A 22,254-nucleotide genomic window follows, 5' to 3' on the forward strand; every position below is an offset into this window, starting at 1 on the left:
TTTTGAGTCGACTTCAAGAAATGTATCCCCAGTCAGACGAATAGTCACGCAACTACCCCCCGTTATCCTATCACGTTTCACCCGTGTGTCCAGCAAATCTCGAAAATGCGCGAGACGTGGGAGGAGGGAACAACCAGTGAATACGGCCTCTGCATACGTCTCAACCGCAAGAGTTTCGGGTAATAAAAAAAAAGGGAAAAATAGAAAAAAAGGCTTTTTGAAGAGATCAGACTGGGAGAGGCTGGATGAAATATTCCCGCGGCGTGGGGCATTAAGTCTACCATACGGAAATCTCGTCCAGCACATCGTCAACGCTATCATCCGTCATTCCGAAAAACCGGAGGCTGAATTTTCCGCTTGAAAAATGGGGTGTATCAAATATTTTGGCGTGTCATATATGGCGTTATCATTGATAAAGCAATGGCATCGAGACTATTAAATTTTTGGAAATCTAATTATAAATAAATATAAATTGATTTAAATATAAATTAAATAATTAGGGAATATGTGGGGAATTCGGTAAAATTGATAAGGGGCAATGAGGGGCGATGAGGGGCGATGAGGGACGATGAGGGGGGATGAGGTGTGATAAGGGGAGATAGGGGGGATAAGGGGAGATTATGACTTGATGTCGTTAGAGTGTCAATATCCAATGTCTTGGAATCCAAAGGGATGTACCCGGACAGTGGACCCCTCTTTTCCTTGGTGGCGTTTGAATAAGTTTTCGATTCTCCCTTTGACGTCGGGCATTCGTCTTCCGCGGCGTCGACATCCCAGTCACGCCGGCACCTCGTTTGTCTGGATGAACGTAATGACGCCGCGCCCCGGCTTTTTATTACTTCTCAAACACCCGGCGCGTGGAATATCTTAAACCCATATACCATACGCCCTCGGCCAAGATGAAAAGACATCCTCTGACCGGCTTTGGGGTATCCATCAATTTCTGCCTATCAATGCGTGCTCCAAATGAATTGCAAATCGCCCAGTGGTACGATGCATTCTGATGCTCCACCCCATTAAAAAACCATTTGTCATCAATATGTTATTTGAAATATTACGAGAAATTTCTGGAAAGATTTATGGGAATTTTAAAAATATTTTCAAACATTCGAGACATCTTTTTTTGAAGAAGAAATCACCGAAAAATTACGAATTATATGGAATACTAGTGAAAATTGATTGAAAAATTATCCTAGGCTTTGTTTCTCAAGATTTCTGCAAATTCGATTTTCAAAAATTTTTCGAAAATTATCTGGCACATGGAAAATTGTCAAATCAACCCGAAAAATAAATTGTGTTCCTCCCCCCAGCGAATGAAGCGGGAGAGATTAAAACCCGTTGTACTTTTCGGATTCGGGGGTCTATCAACGTTTACCTTAGAAAAATAGGAATTTAATGGAATAAATATGGAAGCAAAAAATGGTGAAAATGGCGGTAGAATAGTTGAACCAGATAATCTGACGTTGAGGCTCGTAATTATCGCGTTACCCTTGCTGCATTCACCGGGTATCTACACCCGAAAGAACGGTGAACCCCGGGGTTTTTGTGTGCGGTGTGTACTTAACCACGATATTAGCCTTGAGTGAGATCAAAGTAAAGTGATGCAAGATGGCGGCTAGTCGCGAACGTGCAGGGAATGGCAGTAGCATGCAAATAACCTTTTGCAACCGTTGGTGAAGGTACACGGTTGAGGAGGTGAAATCTTTTTCCAAGGGGCTCTCAGCCATCTTCTTGGACACCACCTCCACCCATAAAGGAACAATTAACCCCCACACATACTCTATTTTCATCCAATTATCCCATTTTTCCCGGTACGTGTCACGGGAAATTGAATTTTCCTTTTTCAAGAGTGAAAGCCAATTGAGAGCCACATATGAATCAAAGACATCTCCGAGAATTCCTTCACACATAATTCGAGTACTGAATTTTCACCATTAGAGTTTATGAAACGAAATGATTTCACGAGAGAGTGCGAGTAGAAAAGGGCAAATTGGGTCAGACGCAGGTAAAAATCCGAATTTATTAACTTTTTCTCATCCGAACCCATAATGCGTGAAAATACACGGACAGAGGGTTATTCTCACGATAACTATATCCCCCAGGATAAAAAATAATGTAGTGCTTCACCATATAGCAGGATTTCTGAACAATGGAAATCCTGACCGAGGATTCATAGAAATCCGAGGGGTGAAGCCAAGGGTCTCGGGCTTACGACGGATTAGGGACATTTTGTCATTCTGCCAAAGGTATTTACTAGGTCTATCCGTGTGTGTTGATGTACCTGGTGGTATCCGTTGGAGGGAGACCGACGCCCCGGAGGGTAAGATCGATGAGGGGCCCGTTGTCTTTCCACTCCGAAAGCATCTCCTCGGTTTCATCATTTCCTCTTTTTTCTTCCTTTATTTCCCTCTGACAATATTTTTTTTTTCTCCTCCTATTCAGCCAGGCCTTATTCCTTTTTGCATCCTCAGAGCCTCGCGGGACTAGACGGAACTTTTAATTTCACGCTGTTGGCTGCAGAAGAGTCTGCGGAACGCGCACGCAACCGAGCGATCAGTCATCTTCGTTTTTCCACACCGATCCAATCGCCTTTATTTTTCCCCACCATTATTTTACGGTGAATTTATTATATCTAGCGGTGAATGCATGATTTCGACATTGAAAGTTGTCCCGTCATGACTCGTAAAAACAGTGGGGAGAGTAACGCAATCCACGAATATTCGTCGGGACGGCAGTTTTTACACAACTTTCAACTTTTTGATTTGATATTTTCATTTTTAACACCAAAAGTTGCCCTCTTTCATGGCCCTTCGTGCCTTTCATTTGTACTTTCAACGGTTTTTCGTATTTGGTTTATGAGTTCTCACGCCCTGGTACTCACGTGTTTTCACTTCGGTACGAATATAACGCGTCAGTCGTTTTGAAAAGCTCACGGAGAGGAGAGCATTGAGAGAAAAGGTGAGGATGAGGGTAATGCGGTTGGTGGATTCAAGAGGTAACCCTCAGGATAGCTAAATTATGGTCCTTTTTCTACGGAGGAAAAAAAAACTTGGCGCCTTCTCTCAGTGCTAAAAGTCTCGTGGGAATATTGCGCTGCTCTTCCTCGATATAAGAGCGGCACGTTTTTTATCAGGAAGGAACACGGAAGTTGAGAAGACGTACGCGTCAATTGTATTATCCTAGAGAACGTGTCGAATTTTTGGGTGAATGTAAAAGAAAGTACGGCTGGGAGTAAGTAGAAAAATCATCGGTGCTCAGACGTCGGAGATGCGTCAGGACTCGATTCGATAAAATTATTCTAATTTGTGGAAAACTATTTCAACCGTTTTGAATGTGAAAAATTTATTTCAAACTCTGAATGGATCGTCGGCCATTTTTTGTCTCATTAAAATGAATTTCTCGGGTGATTTTAGCGAAATAGCTCTCATCCCTCGCTAATTTGACTCTTGAAAATTCGTTGAAAATGGTGGAATTTTCCAGTGAAAAAGCAGGGAGGGATGAAAAAAATAGCTGTAAGCTGAGTCCTCACTCAGTTGGTAATTGTCAAGGCAAGAAAATAACGAGGCGCCACGTCGTCCGCCGGATGCTTTTCGTAGATGGTGCACGAAGGTCCCACGCGGTCTCGTTTGAGGTTTCGCTCGAGGGAGCGCAACGGATAGTATTAGTCGGGAAAGAGAGAAAACCATGAGAGTGCACTAGAGGGTAAAAAGGGGATAGAGGGGCACGTGTCTAGTCGGTATACTATGCGGCAAACGCGAATCTATGTTACAGGAAAGCCGTAGATCTGGTTGAGTTAGGACGGTCGAGCTGGGACCCCTCTTGTAACGTAACTGTCTTGAGTCGGTTTCTCCACCCTATCCTTACCATTGCCCACTGAGTTGAGGGCCAGGTATTTCCACAATTTCTTACACCGGTCAGTCCACCTGAGTCGTATATTTCAACCCCTCTCACTATTTTTCCATATTTTTTTTTCACCACCCCAAACAATTATTCCCAAAACCCTCAGAAATTCACAGAAATCCCATCAATTTTTTTTTCTACTGTCCATTTTTTGGAAAATTCCTTCAATAACTGTTTCAATTTCAACCCAATTTGTCTTCAAATTTGTAAAAATATTTTGATTACACATTCTTCTTCACCGGTTGGAGCAATCGTTTTTCCAAAATTCCCATGGAATTTTTCGCATTCTCCTTTCTTCGTCACCTTGGGATAAATAATTTCTCTAGAGAAATCTCGAATCCCGGATTTTTCTTATTGAGCATCTGATGCTAATAAATATTCAGTCTGTGATCATTCGCTCACCATCAGCGTGTGAAATTTATACGAGACGAATACTTTGATTTCTCACTGGAATCGCTGGTTGAGGGCCATCAAACGAATGTATTATGTTCGTATGCAGAGTACAAGAAAAATTTTACGTTGGAGGATAATCGAAGTAAAATTCCCGGTCCATTCTTCATCCCATCTCACCAATTTCCTGATATTGCACTGTTTGCACTTAATCGGTTACATATTACATCCCTCCACCCCCTGTCCTCGTACTTCTCGGTACTCTCGTATTTTAAGTAAACTGCCGCTGCATCCCCCAGCGCCTAACAATTCATTACCATAATTGACATCGTTAACGTCGCACAACGTATACCTAAACCCTTGCCTCCGTTTCATTATTTCCCAGAGGGGATGAGTTTTATTCTGAGTTAATATGAATCCAAAGCATGAGACCTTCGAAAAGACAAGAAAAAAAATTGCTCAACTTTTCTAGTGATATCAGAACAGAGATAAACGCACCGAACGCACGGCAATGCGAATATTTTTTAATATCGCTGAGGGGGAAAAAGGAAAATAACTGAATGGAAATTTCTTTTTCGTCTTCCAACGGATGTACGTGGAGAAATGACAACAACTCGACTACGCGGCAATTTTCTACTCGTGTCATGTAGGTACGGGGACTTTGCCTCTATAATTTTTCCCCTGTTTCTCTTCTTTTCTTTTTTATTTACGCATGTCCTTAGGTTTCTTCAGGGAGGGGAATTTTTCAATATCGGATAAACGGATGCTGAGCACGAACCCGGGACCCATGGAGCGAGGAGGACTGTTGTTCGGAGGAATCCAGTCAATGGAGATAAATGGAGAAGGGAGGAGATTAGGTGCTTCAAGGAGGACTCGCGAATGTGTAAATTTCGAATTAAACAGAAATTGTTTATTTTTATTCTCAATGCGTGCAGCGGGACAAATTTAATAATTGTCCCGCGTATTTTCTTAGGAGGGATTTTTAGCCTGGCGTGATAAATTGGATAATTTTTTTTTTTTAATCGATGGCGGATAATTATTATTGAAAACAGGTATGAGGAATAAACGGAGGAAGAGGAAAGGATCGCGTGGGTTGAAAAAAATTGAGCACCAACGGGGAGTAATTAATCCAGTGCTATCCAGGTTGACCCCAATAACGTGCAATAAAAGAGATTAACTAGGACTGGCGAGGGTTAAGGGAGTGGAGTTTTTGTGGAGAAACGAGAAATAAAATAGTTGGAGAGAAAGGTATGACCGGGTGTCTTGGGCTCTCGGGAAATGGCCGTGGGGAAAGTTTCGAATGGGGATTTCCCCACAGGATTATTCCCTTTTTTTTCCCGCCTTTTAATATCGCGAAATAAAATGTGTGAATTATTATTTCAAAATGTGAAACACGATTTTTCATTTTTAACAATAAAATTAATGTCGCAGTCGTTAATTTCACAAATAAAACACCACAATTTTTAATACCCCACATTTTTTTTTTCAAATGTCATCTCTTTTTTTCAAGGGTTGTTTCCCGGATATTCGGGGAAGTATCTATGAATAAAATTAAAAGACCGCCGATGTGGTTCCGCGATTTCGCGAGAGATGGCGGAGGTGGTATCTCCAGCTGATTAGAAATAATGTCTTCAATTACGATTAGATTTTCGATAATACCATAAACATGCGGGATTTTCCATTTTAATTTTCACTCCATCAAGGAATTTCCCAACTTCTCCAGAGCTTTCCAGCTGTATATTCACCTCCTCATCTTGGCAATAATGAATTTCCTTTCGTTTAAACATTTAAAAAACCGTTTTTGATTTTTGAAATATTATTTGAAAATTGTAATTATTAAAAAATGATGCATTAAAGAGGAATGTCAAAATGGTGAATCGTTGTGGAGTGATGGTGCGTTTTAACGGGGATGTTACTATTTCCGTGAACCAATAGAATTCCGTAGACAACTGGTCGTCTGTACACAAGGGTCAGAGGGTAGAAGGGAATTTCATAGAGTGGTAGACTAGGCTCAGTGGCGTCTCACGCGACTTGCTAGACACCTAGGCGCCATAATGTTTCCGCATTGGCCCATTTCGTCCTCGTGTTGCATCGGTCGATGCATCCTATTTCGTGGTTCCCACCACCCCACACCACCCACCGGCATATATATCATTAGTACAGAAGCAAACGGATACCATGTTTGTGATTCCACTGACTGGACACTGTTGCGCGATTTATCCCCCTTCTCTTGTCGGCTATGAAAATCTGCCCGAGCCAGAAATAAACTCACCAATTTTCCAACTCGCTATTCACCACATCCGGCAAATATAAATCCACGAGGATATATCTTCTTTTTTTGTTTTTATTTCATCGCATTTTCAAATTATCTGCAAATCCGATTTGCTGGGAATCTGCGTGTAATTGCGCAGCCATGCTTAATTTATCTGCTGTTCTAATCCCCTGAGAGATTGATAAATGATTGGGGAGGGTGAGAATGAGAAATTGATGAATTGGTAGTTGAAGCATTTTTTTGTTGCTGTTGTGGTGTGTGAAATGAAATGAGTTGAACCGATTTTTGGTGCTTGAGGCAGGAAATGTTTTTTTTTTTTTAATTGGAATGTATTTTTTTTTCTGGACCTGGTGAAAGGAAGGAATAAAATTGTACGTGTTTCCCATGAGTTTAGCGCGAGCGTCTGGTTGTCATGCCCTTCATCCTGGCGTAGCTTACGTACCACCGGTGCGCATAGGTCACTTGCATATATCGGTACGACCTGGGCTTATTCCCCCGAGAACACGACACGACCTCTCTCGTCTCTCCATCCTCATCCTCATCCTCATTCACTTGCTTCTCATCCTCTGTTATGTACTCGGCAGTGCCATGGCCCCGGCACATGTACCCGATGCACCCATACCGAAGCTCACTTTAATAAATTTACCAAATACACCCCACAGTCGTTGAATTATTTCATCTGGACTCTCTCCGGAGTTGAGAATTATTTTGCAGGCCCTTCGGAGGTTGGAGCAGTCTCCGGTGAAAAGTTTTCGACCTCTCCCTCGGAGCGACTCCTTCATTGAATCAAAATTCTGTCATTATTTATTCTACACCACGCGTATCTACTCCTCCCCTCATTGTCAACATTTACCAAGGGATTTCACTCGATGACTCGATGATTAAATAAACTGGACAATTTTACTAAACACAATATGCATGAGACAGTAACAATGACAGCGTCGAAATAATGGGCTCGAGTGGCCGAACTAATAATTAAACCGCTGCTTCACGTAATTATCATCATTATGGTGATGAGTCATTATAATTAAATGAACGTTTGCATCGCGAGATCATCTGTTAAAACATCACTCATGAATGCTTGCATTGCAAATACTCATTGTATCCGATTATTTGGTAAGTTGTATCATCGATTGACAGCGACCCGTACCTTTCCACGCAACTTATCAATCGATAAAAGATTCATTTAAAAATCAAACAAAGTGCAGATTATGTACGATGACGAGGGTGATTGTTGAGTGAATTTATCTGGAAAATGTGTATTTTTCGATGATAAATATTAGCTATCGATTGAGCTGCGAGTGCGTTCCTTTTAAATCAGAGTCACGATTCGCTCTTTCTGATTGCGGTGAGAGCTTCACCATGAGGTGCATTCTAATTTTCTGGGTGCTTCTCGTTGCCCTCGATGGTACAAAGAGTTTGGAGAATGCAAAACCTTGTTATCCAAGTGTCTGCAAATTACCAGAATGCAAGTGCAGTACCACAGAGAGCGGAAGTGCGATTCCAACTTCTAAAATACCGCAGGTCAAACAAAAACTCTCACGATATATCACAAGTCCTGGACTGAGACAACAATTTGCCATTATAATTATTAAAAATATTGATTGCAGATTGTGATGCTGACGTTTGATGATGCAGTAACACCAATCACGTACGATTACTTCCAGAAGGCACTGTTTGGTAGGAAAAATCCTGATGGCTGTCCAATTGGTGTTACCCACTTCCTGTGCCACGAGTACACGGATTACGCTAGAGTACACGATCTCTGGTTACGAGGACACGAAATTGCTCTCCACTCAGTGACGTAAGTCGTGAATAATTCTTGTTATTACAAGCAATAAATCATGATTGACGATTCACAGACACACAGTGGAGGATTATTGGCGAGACATAAATCTAACAGTTTTCAAGTCTGAATTCGACGACATGAGAACAATCATTACGCACTTTGCTGGTGTACCCAAGAGTTACTTGCGGGGACTGCGGGTGCCGTTCTTGGAGCTATCTGGAAATATTAGTTTTCAGGGGCTGAAGGAACTTGGCTTGATATACGACAGCTCAATGCCCACAATAAGGTACACTGATCCAGCTCTGTGGCCGTATACCCTGGAATATGCCAGTCATCAGGATTGCATGATAGAGCCATGCCCAACAGCTAGCTTTCCCAACGTCTGGGAAGTACCCATGATTATGTGGAAAGACGAGAAAAGCATCAGTTGCAGTATGGTCGATGCCTGTGTCAACATGTAAGTTATTCTCTATCGATTCACTAAGTACACGTACACACATTCCCCCAACAGTGGTCGAGGGTATTCATTTTCTTTTATGACTCTCGGCTCTTTTTTCTCAACACCTCTTTATCATCTTTATCTCAGTGAGATATCTCTCGTGAAATCTTTTTCCCGAGCTGTTGCCACCCACTTCTGCCATCCAGTTGGGTTGTAAATAATCACCGCAATAATAAAAATCCATTCCACATCTCCACTCAAGGGCAAAATTGTCGAAGAAACTGGTCATTAAATCCTATTGTCGTGGGAACAATGCCACGATACTTACTATTAATTGATCCCGGTGAATTGATAATTAATTACAGCTATGAGATCCTCCGTCTAATTGGTATAAGCCGATGCTGGCACACAGGATTCATGAATAGTTTGACCATTGTGTTGCATCTCAGTTGAACGGGGTAGGGCAAATGTGAATCAGTCAAGCACGCTCGATTGAATCCCAGTGTTTGGTGGGAGGCGAGAGGATGGTGTGGTCAGGCCGAATGTCCACGGGAGGTGGGTTGGGTACACCCGGGGATCTCCACTTCTCTACGTAGGGATTGTAATTTGGCCCGCGGGCTGTTTCAGACCCAAACAGGCAGAGCCGCTTTCCAAATGGTTCATCAGCCAATTCCAGCGACACTACAACAGCTCCAGGGCACCCTTTCCCGTTTTCATGCATGCCGCTTGGTTTACGAGGAGTCCTCAGTACTTCAAGGCTTATCAATTGTCAGTATGAGAGTTCCAGTGAAATTTCATTCTGTCATTTTCAATTCACTATTCAATATCGTTATTCCAGGTTTATCGATTATCTCCAGTCACTGCCTGATGTTTATTTGGTGACCGTTGATAAGGCCATCGAGTGGATCAAGAATCCAAAACCCCTGGGTATTAAGAAGCCATTCGGTGAGTGCGAGGTCAGAATTCCACCGACCAAGTGTGTCCCCAGGAGTTGTGGATTAAAGACAGCCAGTGGTGACGAACGCTGGATGTCGTCGTGCGTCGGTGTCTGTCCAAATCGTTATCCCTGGCTGTATAATCCCTTTGGAAATTAGAGATGGCACATTGCCTGGGTGAAGGTATTACGCCTCATTATGACGCGCTAGTGCCATGAAAACCTCGAGGATGAAAGTAAATAAATAAATTGCACTGAATTTTCTGAGGTCTGTACATTTTTAATGGCATCAGAGGCTTTCACAAAGATTGGAGAAAATCTCAGTGTGGGGTGGCATTAGAGTGCTACCTCTGAGAGCCATTGGCCACGCGTAAGCCACCCATATTCCCCTACCTCTGTCCATTGGTCGTATAAGGAGGTAAATCTTAGGTTGGCTGAGAGACACCAGGAGGTGGATGGCAAACTGCTCGTCCACGGCATTACGGACATCGTCCTCTGTCGCGCTAACCCCAGATACCTCCACTCCCCCTTCCCACCTGCTAAGGCCGCACATATCCGGCTGCTCGTAAAGTCCGAACCCAATTTCTACCGGATACCATTAGCGGGCCCATTAAACATTAAACGACAAGGGAAAATGTAACTTGAATCTCACCAAACGAGCCCGCAACGTCTAAACCCCTCATCCCCGCGGAATTTCGTTCGGGTGTCGTTAGTCCCTGTGAATTTTTCGAGTATCGCAATTAAGGTGTTAATTATTGAGCGTTGATAGTTGACCGCTGGGAGTTTCCCACCGGACAACAGAGAGAACTTTACACTTTATAGCCATGTGTAATCACTAATTTCGCTTTTTTACTGGCTCGAGGTATTCCCATCATCAAAAACGCAAAAACCCTTCATTCGAATTGAGTAGAGATTCATAAATAATGAAAACATTGTTGCGTTTGGATGATCCATATTTTTTTTTGTGAGCTGAATACAGATCTAATGGTCTTCACTGAAAAAAAAAATATCAGTGTTTCGGTGGTTCTACGAGTGAGAGGAGTTATGGAATGCCGGGGATCCCTGAAGAATACGTTCCCAGAAGAGAACAGTAGAAAGAAATTTATACAATGGGGATTTCACGAAAAAAAAACCTGCGTCTTACATCGATCAAAGAATGAAATCTCATAAAATTAGCGAGCTAGAAGTTATCGTCTATCCACGTGAATCCGTCGTTTACCAATATTCGGTCTTGCAGAAAGCTCGAGTAAAGGAGTGAGGCGACACACACATGCTCACATTGTCCCAATATGCTGAAGAAACCCGTAAGAAGTTGGATGGAACGTATATTCCAGGGTCGAGTGAACGAACCGAACCCCCGAGAACACGAGTTTTTTCGTCGTTGAGTATATAGATGGATAACTGAGACCTCCGGTATTCGGTTGTCTGGGTGAAACTCGAGAATTCATATGGTAATGCTGGTGAAAATGCCGTTGGCTGAGTTTTTCCTCGTTCCTCAAGATCTTTAATAATTTCTCCCCTGCCTTCAGTTTTCATCCCATTTCGTCCGAGTCTTCAGGTAATGGGGATCTATCCTCTCTCGATATCTCCAGCCTTTCGTTAAAACCAACGGTGAGATTTTTCTTATTTATCTTCTTTTTTTTTTCCATCGTCTTGAGAGTTATTTGAACTGGAGAGACTAGCGTTTTCAAGATCAATCTTGAAACTGAAAAAAAATAAGGGATGCGCGCCTATGGACGATGAAACCAATTCAGTGGAAAGCCAATTATGGGATTCCCCGGGGGATCGCCCCTGAAGGGGATACCTAGGGCCGAGACACGTGGATATCGTGAATTAAATATTCATAATTCGATTGAACCGATTAATCCTCATGGGAAGGGTTATTTTTTGCGTTTGATGGGACCTTTGGTGGTTTCATTGTCATGCAGGTCACTTTGGGAAAAAAAAATCAGGGACAATGGACGGAATTAAAGATGAGGTGAATGAAAAATTGATTTTCAATTTCAAAGAGAAAGAAAAAGAAAGCTCCAAGTCGTATCCTATTTTTACTCGTTTGTTTTTCCCCTAAGGATCATATCGACGGATGACGAAATGGTAAGTAGACACTGGGATGTTTTCATGAGTTCCATGGGACTTGAGCCTAGTTTTTCTCGGGATGGGAATAGGTGGGTCATAAACCAGACGAACGGGACTCCCGTAGATACACCGGGATATGAGGGCGTTGGGGACGAGGGCGAAAATAGAGAGGATCCGAGTGGCGAATATTGTTTTGTAATGGACTCTTAGCTACTTTAGCGTTTACGATCCGTTGTGTCTCTAGGCCCTTTATTTTTTGCTGTATTACTCTATTACTGAAGAAAAAAATGGGAAAGCTTCGATGGAGTAAAGACTTATGGCTCTTGGGGAAAATTGCTCTTTCCCGTTGTAGCCCGTCAGAATGAACAACGTATGACTGTTGTTACGCCATTACGAGTGTTGGATTGGGGGGAGATGATGGTTCTGGTATAGAAGAACTTTTTGGTCTGTTGGATGCTGTTAGTTGGGGGTCAGGGGTGGTGAAATCATTTTGAGTCTCGTATTTTCTGAGCATCGAACCCAGCCAATTTCCTTGGGAAATCTTGGGGGCCAAATTGATTGAATTTCTCTGCCATTATTTCATAGGCACGAGATGAAGACACTGTGCACTAGTCCTCCTGATGTTTTCTCGATCGTGGATGTGGCGTATAAAAACTAACAACGTTAGGACTCACTATTACCGAACAAGATTGCCTTGAGAATAGCTTTGCGCGGTTGTTACCGGGAAAATACAGGGGTTCTCTATTGGATTCGTTATTGTTAATTTATCGAATAAGGGCTTTCTGTTTTATACATAAATTACTGTTGTGAGATGGGGGTTAATGAAAGATGGGAAAGACGCACCAACGCAACAGGAGAAGCGAAAACAAAAATTGACGAAAAAAATCCTAATATAAAGAGGAGAAAGGTAATCGATCTCGAAATATCTCCAAATATCTCCAAATATCGTAAGACAAAATCGACCTACCACCACGAAAAAAGCACGCGCGGACGATCTTGTTAAAATAAAAGAAGAATATTAATTCGTAATTTGAAAAATGCAACGGGTTAATTGCGGACGTCATGAAACTTGGGTGTATCATCGATTTCCGGGTTTAATTACGTTAACTTTCTCCCTGAGCGTCGGAAGTTGATAATTTGAGGGGAATTTGAAGGGAATTTGAAGGGAATTTGAAGGGAATTTGAGCGTTGGGTGGCTGTTGGCTGGCCACGAAACTCTGGATTAAGTAAATTTTTTGGAAGAAGCGCACGCACCCGTGTACTTGTTTCGCCTGGAGAAGTTGGATTTGGAGCCAGGTCGGGATGGGGTGGTTATATACTGTGCCTTAACTTCACGGTTGGCGCCACCAAGGCGGACCACCGGGCGCCGCGTGGACGCCCGTGACTTCGATCCGCGTTTTCCCACTATGACGGAGAAAGGTAATGGATACGGTGTGAGATAAAACAAAGGGAGAAACCAAGTTGGCGGTATAAATGCCACTGTGAAAATGGAAATGGGTGAAAAGTACTGGTGCCTGTCAAAATGGAATTAGACGTCGGCCCGCTGGCTGGATTTGTTTAAGCCAATTTACCCCTTTGCACTCTACATTCACCCCCCTATTCCCGATTATTCCTACATCCCTGATACACCGTGTAATTGAATAAATATTGTTAATCTAAACAGTCAAATCCCTCCTGGAAAATTTTCCAAAACCCCGGCCCCCACAATTTTTATATCTCCGAGGGAAAAACAAAAATTAATAGCCGTTGTTCTCAATATCAAGAAGATGGTAATCTTCAGATTAAAAAATTCTAGTTTCCACCGAGTACTCGTTCAATAATTCAAAAGAGCGTGTACTCAGAATTTTCGCTGACTATTTTCGTTTTTCATCGGATACAATAACTTTGGAGAAGAGCTCAGGCAAAAACAACTTATCGAGGGGACGGAGGGTGTTTTTATTTTTTATTTTTCATTTTTTTTGCGGAAAAAGGAATATGAAAATAGGGATGGTGAGTTCATGTATTATTTCGAGTTCAATTTGTATTCCGTCGGGTGAGGCTCGTTGTCGCACCACCGCGGTGGCGGCCACACCACTTTTACGACTCGACTGCCATCCACCCCCTGCCCCGACTCCCAACCCCCCTTCTATTTCATCCTACACATTGCCGACCCCTTTTTTCGTTGCTCTGCGAATTTGCAGAAACATGCGCCCACCTGGAGGGTGGAGGTTCAACGACGACGAGACGGTATTTTCCAATGGGTGTACATACGTAGACGAAGTAGCGTATGTAAATTCGTCACGTTGATTCCACCCAGAAGACGGCCATTTTTTTTCTCTCGTCGAGTCGGGCATAAATTTACGAGAGAGTACATAAATAACACGTGGTATAATAGTGACGTTGGCATGCAACACATGTATGCGCAATTGCAGTGGATTACACGGTACGTGCGCGTACACTTTGTATTTCAACCTATCGACTCATTATTTGCTCAGGTGTTTACTTTGTCCAGTGATGACTGCTGTCCCATGTCGATAAATTGAGTAGATAAAAATCCCACCCCCAGTGGGGGTTGAAGTGCCGTAATATTTAGAGCGGTGGCGGAAAAATTTCATTGGCCCGAGAGAAATTTATCTATTCATTTTCCTCAATGCTGATTCAACTCGATTTTTCGCGCGAGATCAAGTCTGACGAAAAAGAAAAAAAAACCGTTTTTTTTTTGGATGAAAAATAGAAAGAGGCGAGAGGAAAGGCATCCCGAGGGAATTAAAGCGAAAGCTCGTCGTGCAGATATGCCGCGTTAATAAGTTGTTCGTCATGTGAATCAAGTTTTCAAATGGAAGATGAAAACTGGAAATTCAAGACACTGGGAATGGTGAGCACTCTTGGACGCCACCAGCTCCTTAAAACTTTGCTTATTAAACCACGCGCTCTTCACTCGTGTTATATTCGACTGCGGCATGTGCAGGGCGGCAAGATAGGTCGAGGGCTGAGGTTAACATGAAATACTTATCATCTTGCCTGCAACAACGAGACGGTACTCGAGGTGAGGGAGCCTGCAAACTTTGTCTGCCAAAAGGGCGGCTATTTCACTAGACTTCCTAATTAAATCGTTCAATGTCCATTTTTTCCTCCGTCCTTATTGCGCGTTCCCCTAGGGAGAGAAATTACCGCAAAATTTTCTCGAAATTTCACTACTCGAGTCCCAAAAATCGACGCTAAATACAGGAAAGGCAAATCGATGCATTTTCTCAAAAATCTAATGGAACCCCGACGAAATAACTGTTTTTCCCGCAGAAAACCCTTTTCTCTCCTCAATTTATCTGGATTATTCAAATCCCCCGTTTTTCACGCCAATCCTCATCTCCGGTTGGAAATATTCGTCCGGGAATATTCGGGTCAATTATATTTCCCTTCCCGGTTAATTTCCGGTTGTACAATAGCAGGAGGATATAGTTGAATATTTTCGCGGAATGAGGCCAATTGAATTTTTCACGAGGAATTATGGGGAAGAAAAATTGATCGGCCTGACTGTTTGTTATAGTCGTAAACAGGGACAGACGGTCAATTCAATTTTGATGATTTTTTCGATATAGTATTTTGAGAAGTAAAGTGTCTCGATATTGAAGCGATATGAAACAACTCCTGGAGCGCGGACGTGTTCCAGCCGGTGTACACTGTCACTTTACGAGGTACATCCGTCCTCCAGGGGTGAGAGAAGACTATAAAACGACCGGAATTCTCTATAACACGAGCAGTTCAAAGATATTATGGGGGTTTCAATATTCCTTACTAACTCCCGGGGTATCTTAGATTAGACCAAGTGTTGGTATTATATTCTATTAATGTTCATTGTTGGCGTTATCAGGGATTCTATTGCAATGGGAGTGCTTCAACCCCCTGGGACGACACGAAATTAGAAAAAAAAAATTTTCCTCAATTTTTCAACACGCGCTAACTATACGACGCGAGAAAATCATGAAATTTAATGGAATTTGGTCTGAAAATTTTTGGCTCCCCGAAACTTGGACGTGATCAAGTGCAAAAACATGCCTCGACAATCGTTTAAAAAATCATGATTTACTGTGTACTCGAGCATGATTCGCTCCCGAAATGAAACGTTTTTTTTTTTTTCATTTTTTTTTTATTTTCAGGGTTATACAGTCCATCTGTCTCTCGTGCTCTCGTTGAAACGGTTTGACACTCGAGAGACAGCTGGTACACTCTGGAGTCCTCCGGCCTCAACTTCATAATGACGAACGTTACGGCACACTGTTATCGCTAACGAACACAATTAAAAACTGAGAGCCATTCACTCCGTGAAATTGCTTCGCGATTCTCAGGTCCTCGAGGTTTGCCATCCTATTTTTCCACGAAATTCCATGATTTTTATTTGCTCACAGAAATTTAGCAAGACGAGATAATTATCCGAATGATTTGATAAACCGATGGATTTGGTTCTGGGGGGTGGTGAAGGCTGGAAAAGGGGTGGAAAAGTGCAAGTGAGATGGTGGGTTGGTTTTGCCGGCGATTCTCGGAGGAGGGGTACGAGGGGAGTGAGACAGAGGAGTTGGAGGGAAGTTCAGTCTCCACTCACCATCCGCCAGTCGCCTGAGCTGCAACCTAACCGCTCGACACCTCCGATACCCTCGACTAAATTTCGAACATCATCCACGCGGTCCATTCCTCAACACCCAATCGCCGGGAAATCGCGTGTGCACAATTCCCCAACTTTCCACCCCTCAAGAGAGAAAAATTAATAAAACAACTCATTAATAAGTCAATAACTATTTTCAACGAACTCGGTAAATTAAAAATGTACGTAAACCTCACTCCACCCAATTACTCAATCAAATTTATGATAATTATGAAACTTGATAATCCTTTAATTGATGGAGAAAAAGTATTTCAGAGTTGTTATTGAATTTAATAAATAGTCGTCTGAAATTGAGCAATATGTTTTGTGGTGTTGCAGATCAGTGCCGGAAAAGCAATAACTCCTCGAGAGGTGGTTTGAGGGGGTTGAGGGGCTAGTGGTTGGTGGTTCACGGGAGTTTCGCTAAACCCCCACCCCCAGTCGTCGAAGAGAGCAGTGTGCCACAAGTTTACCGGAGAGAAAGAGAGAAACGGAAGTAAGGAGAAACACTATTTTCTCCCACACCACTCGCCAAAAACTTTCGTCATTTAAATCGATTCTTCTCGCGTCTGGTATTTGGTAAATAATATTTTGTGCACCACTCGTCCCAAACTCGAGGAATTTCTGGATCTTCGTCGGGGAGGAGAAAAAATAAGAACTTTGGCGTAAACATTTTATCGCCCAGTTCCGGGACTGTTTACAGTGGGCAAGAGGTGAGTAATTTATTGAAAATAAATATCTGTATCGAGTGACTCTGGTGAAATGGATTTTATCGATTTTACGGGGTGATTATTTTTTTTTTCTGGGGATGGGGGGGGTGAGAGGGAGGATCGATGTTCTATTATATTGTAAAAAATGATTGATTCATCAGGGAGGGATCATCGATGAATTGTATGTTTTCGTGGTCAGTCGACGGGATAATTAATCCGGCGGATTTAACCGACCGCCTCTTTAATGGGCTTGATGAACCGTCGACGGTAAATCCTCTCTCCGCGCTCTCTTTCCCGTTCTCTCTCGTTAGGTATGAAACCCAGGGGCTTATTCATCGTTGCGAATTAGTCGCCAGTATGCCAGCATGCGAGGATTCATTATAGCCCGTGGGCGAGTCAGCTCGAAAAAAAAAGGCAATGAGCTTGGAGTGTACTGACAGTACATTTTTATCATTTTTTTTTTGAAGTTGAGCAACATTCGCGCGGTTTATGATTCATTACGGTTGGGCAATATGATTATTTCATTACGTTTTATTAGATTTTATCGTGAAAAAAGAACAATCAATCTCGGAAAAAAAAAACAGATGAATAAATAAAGTACTGATAAATAGAAAAAAAAAATGGTGAATTGATATTCGCCACAAATGACGTACCAGGTACATTCCCCGACTTTAAAACCGAATAATCGGCGCTATATTTCGCGGAAATAAAAGCGAACGAGATAATAATCGCCATTCAATCCGAGGGGTACGGTAATAATGATAAAAGTGGCATAAAACAATTGGGAGTAAACGGAATCTATCACCTGCCTCCCCTATCATATTTTTTCACTGGCACCATTCGATTGTCGAATAAACTCAACCAGTGAAATCATTGATTACGAATACCCGGATCGTTAGATTTTATTATCTGAATTTGGTGTCTCAATATTTTATTTTCATATTTCCCTCGCTATTTTTCCTGAACCAGGAGTGCGAGCCCGGCTGCAGTCAGCCGAGCATACGTGAGGCCCAAATAATTTTTTTCCCTTTTCCCACCCATTTTCCTTCGTTTTTTCTTCACTCCCTTGAAAAGAGTCACCAGTACCCCGCATTACCAACACGATAATGGTTATTCCACCCCTCGTTACAACCCCCTTGCGAAAACATCCAAATCACAAGCACAATATCCATTATACATTATTCGCCGGGTTAAAGAAAAAAATCTCACATTATCCGTATTATCTGGTTTTTCTCCCCCATCTCATTTTCGACATTTACACGGATTATTGATAAAAGTATTATTATCGGTGGATTGATATTGAGTGCACCGTTACAAAACTGGAATCATCGTCATTATCATTATCATCGATCTATCAATATCGCGGGAATGCAATGGGCTAACGGGAACGAATGAAATCTCGATGTGACAGATAATTTATATCAATGATATTGGACACCAGGGGGGAATGGGCGCTCTGCCCAAAATTCGAAATAATCTCTGTAAAATCTCGTTGCGATATACGATACGTGATTGTCAAATGAGAACGAGTGGGTGAATGAATAAAATTTGAGTTAAAAAATAAATATCGATATGAATGAATAGAGAAAATCTGTAAAAATATTTTAACGACAGGGAGATGAAAATTCCTTGGAAATTCGTTGACTCGAAGAACTTGAGTCGAATAACGATTAAATTATAGAAATTCCAACACCATTGAGGATATATGAGACTATGTACTTCAATCATATTTGGTTTTATCCACTGAACTGGCCATTTACCCGGAATCCTATGGGAAAAAAAGAAAGAATCGATTGCAAGCCAATCCCCAGATCAGATCGCCATTGTAACGCGTATATATTGGATCCTCGAATTGCCGCCAGGTGAAAATTGTAACGCACACCGGTGAAGCCAGTGCACATCGAGCAACAGGAAAATCCTGTAATCGCATTCTATTCCCCCATGAAAGAGGTGAGGGAATGGTGGCAAAGACAGGGAATGGTGGATGAGTTGGGATATGCCCTCGACCCATCGACATCTACGTGAAATGGTGTGTTGGTGTCCATTGGACTCAAATTATCGATGCTTATCACGACAACGGGCATAATGGCCGATAGCCACTGGTGGCGATGGTCACACCATTGTATATGGAGTTTTGGGGCTCTCGTAGGTATCCAGTTGATTTATCGTAATCGAATTGGACGCCCCGGGGATGGGGTTATACTTTAACATTCTGTTTTCATGTGTATTGTCAATTTCAGAAGTTATCGGTATGTTCATTCGCGGCTGATGCATGGCGTTTAATTCTGTGATAAATGAGGCATCATCCCTACATCTGGGTTAGAAAGTATTTTATCATTTGAAATAAAATGACGTCGTTACTCCCCGGAAATTTACTCCTGATGTATTTAGTGGTGTGCCATAGGCTTTGATAAACCGATTCTCGTGTACAAAGGTGATGGTGAGTGAGTGGTGGAATAGTTAGCGGACGTTAGTAACCAGGCAGTTTGTTGGGAGGCTAGACTAGAGTGAAGAGACAGGTGGAAACAGTATTCTCGGTGGGTCCGAGGATAGAAGGCACGGGTCCAGAGCTATACTGCCAGTTGGATTGGGTTGATGGTGAGCAAGAGAGAGTAAAGGGAGCAGAAGGAGGTGGAGTAGGTGGAGGGGATGGAGGAGGAGAAGGTGGTGGATGGAAGCGGTAGCGGGGAGCCATTACAGTAAATCCTACTTTGCGCGTGAAAACACAGACGCTAAAGCGATTAAATTATTAGGGGTGGAGGGAGGTTGGTTGGTGGAAGCGAGAGGGCAGATGGCATTGGAGGGAGAGGGTGCGGCTGCTGGAAGAGACCGAATATAGTTGGAAACAGTGAAGTGGGATACACTGTGTTGTTGGGTTATATACCTTTGGGGGGCTGGAGGGAGTTAGAAGGGGGCGAAATGGGGGTGAAATGGGGGTGTATGCAGACCCCGGCCCCACTGTTAATAGTTATAGAGCTGAACTACGTGGGCTGGTCGCTGCACGCTATAATATCCCGACTAACTATCTACCTCTCTCTCACCAAGAAGTACTGTAGTTCCTGGTGTCCGAGGATTCTCGTTGTTGCATCGTTTCACTCCTAATGCGAAACATCCTTTTACCAGCGCCTTCATCAGGTGATGGGAATTGCTGCGATTATGCAGAGGGAGTTGTTATGGTTGTTTGGGTTATTTAGAGTGATGGATAGTGATGGATAGTTAATCATTTGGCTGAAGGTATCTCAACAGGTGATTGGATTGCGCGATAATTATTACAACGTCATTATATATTTTTGCCATTAATGTTCTCGGGTGATTGCGTTTGTTTCACGCGACCACCGGAAAATCGTAAAAAGAGAATTATGAATAGTCCACGGGTAAGAATTCTCGCGTGTTAACCCCATAAGCCAGACATCGATGAAGTAAGTAGTTAAGTCGCCATTTGGTCGAACTGAGAGTGTTGTAACCCGTTCATGTTATGACCTGTCGCCAACACCGGAAACACTGTCGTGATCGTTCGAGCTACTTAGCTTCGTTATACTCTGCGTCCGTTTTCGAAACAAAACGTAACAACTGACTTCTCAAACTTTATGACCAAACGAAAAAAAAAATCAAGAGGTGGAGAAGAAGAAAAAAGAATTGAATTGTCGCGTACTCTGGGTGGTGGGCACGCGATAGCAAAGTACACGGTATTCGTCCTATTGCTCACTATTCGAGTGGTTGCGACAATGTTTCACTCCCGTAATTGAATTTTTTACTATTGGTTTTTCAACTGATTGTCCAATCCTCATTGAGCTCATCCGAGTTGCGAGTTAAAGAGTCCCGGGATAATGACCCTTGAGCTTTACGATTGGAGATGGAAAATATCGATTGATAAGCACTCACTGCATGACTGAAATGCTCGAGTCTCTACTCAGGGCTTCATCCTCTCTCTAATAGCTATTTTCCTCTGAACAGTTCCCTCGATATATATTCAACAATGGCCTCGGTTTGCGTGGTTGTGCGAGGGATACCCCCGATGGAGATATACCTGGGTAAGAGAGTTGAGAGGGGAAACGTATAGGCAACCTCGGTGGGACCGCGAGTAAATTTGCATTTGGATGCGAATGGCGCACGTGTATAGACCTTTCTCCAAACGCAATCGGCATGTCTGACTATCAAAGGGGAAAACATCCAACTGGGGAGATGGGATCTCCAAAGAGATGGAATTTCATAAGATTCTCTTCTTTACCCTATTTGTTTTTTTTTTTATTCTATTATTTTGTTTTTGGAAATTTTATCGGTGAAATTTTATCGGTTAAGACTCAGGGAATTTTCTATCGAATCTATTCCAACATTCATTTGCCGGGTCTAGATAGACCTCGGGGTATGTCCCTCTTCTTCTCAAATGCACGCTACAATCGAGGGAAGAGAATCAACGAAAAAAAGAAAAAGTGAAAGAGGGAGTGCCGCAATTAAAAAATAACTGGCCGAAGTTTACGGCGTGGCTTGCATATTCACGAGGCTCTTTGGCGTCAGCGTTAACATGCTTTTGAATTCATTAAACACGCTCGTGATGAAGCGAAGACGCCTCTCTCATCTCGCTTTTCCCGCTTTTATTATTTTTCCCTTTCTTTATTTTGGTGGACTTGTTCGTGTCCCCTCCTTCAATCTACTCATCCAGTACGCGTTTACCTTTCAACTCGAACAACCGCGCATTATCTATTCGACTCTCTCGCTATTTCTCAGAGTAATTACGAATCGCCTAAGGGGTTTCGCGACGCTCCTATCGGTTCTTTGAATCCCGAGAAATGCATCGTCACCGGTTTTCCTCAATTTAACTGATGTATGCGTGTACCCAAAAAAAATTGTTCATTTGAATTCACGCGAATGTCTCATTTTCAATTGTTCCAATAGAACTGTCTTAAATCGCATCGCAAGTTTCAGGTTTCAGGTTTCATTTCCGACCTGCGCAACGGAATTTTGCATGCGTAATATTAAATATTCATCACTCACCGAGGTGGAACCACGAAGAGGTGATCTGCAACAGAAAGAATAAAAAATTATAATAGGAAAAAAAATGCCTGTTAAAGTGGGAAAGAAGGGAATACTTTTCCCATTCTGAAGTGGAATAAATCATACATAAGTCAGCC

At 42.5% G+C, this 22,254-nt stretch overlaps 1 protein-coding gene across 1 annotated transcript; it reads left to right on the plus strand.

Moving 5' to 3' along the window:
* The first annotated feature begins 7,877 nt into the window (after positions 1–7,877).
* Positions 7,878–9,988, plus strand: Cda9 (Chitin deacetylase-like 9). The gene is made up of 5 exons (XM_011305353.1): positions 7,878–8,086; positions 8,173–8,366; positions 8,425–8,808; positions 9,418–9,558; positions 9,629–9,988. Exons 1-5 carry the CDS (start codon positions 7,925–7,927, stop codon positions 9,882–9,884), a joined length of 1,137 nt encoding a protein of 378 aa, XP_011303655.1. The 5' UTR covers positions 7,878–7,924; the 3' UTR covers positions 9,885–9,988.
* The last annotated feature ends 12,266 nt before the right edge of the window (positions 9,989–22,254 follow it).

The sequence above is a fragment of the Fopius arisanus genome, unplaced genomic scaffold (assembly GCF_000806365.1).
Source record: "Fopius arisanus strain USDA-PBARC FA_bdor unplaced genomic scaffold, ASM80636v1 scaffold00042, whole genome shotgun sequence".
NCBI classification, from domain to species: Eukaryota; Metazoa; Arthropoda; class Insecta; order Hymenoptera; family Braconidae; genus Fopius; species Fopius arisanus.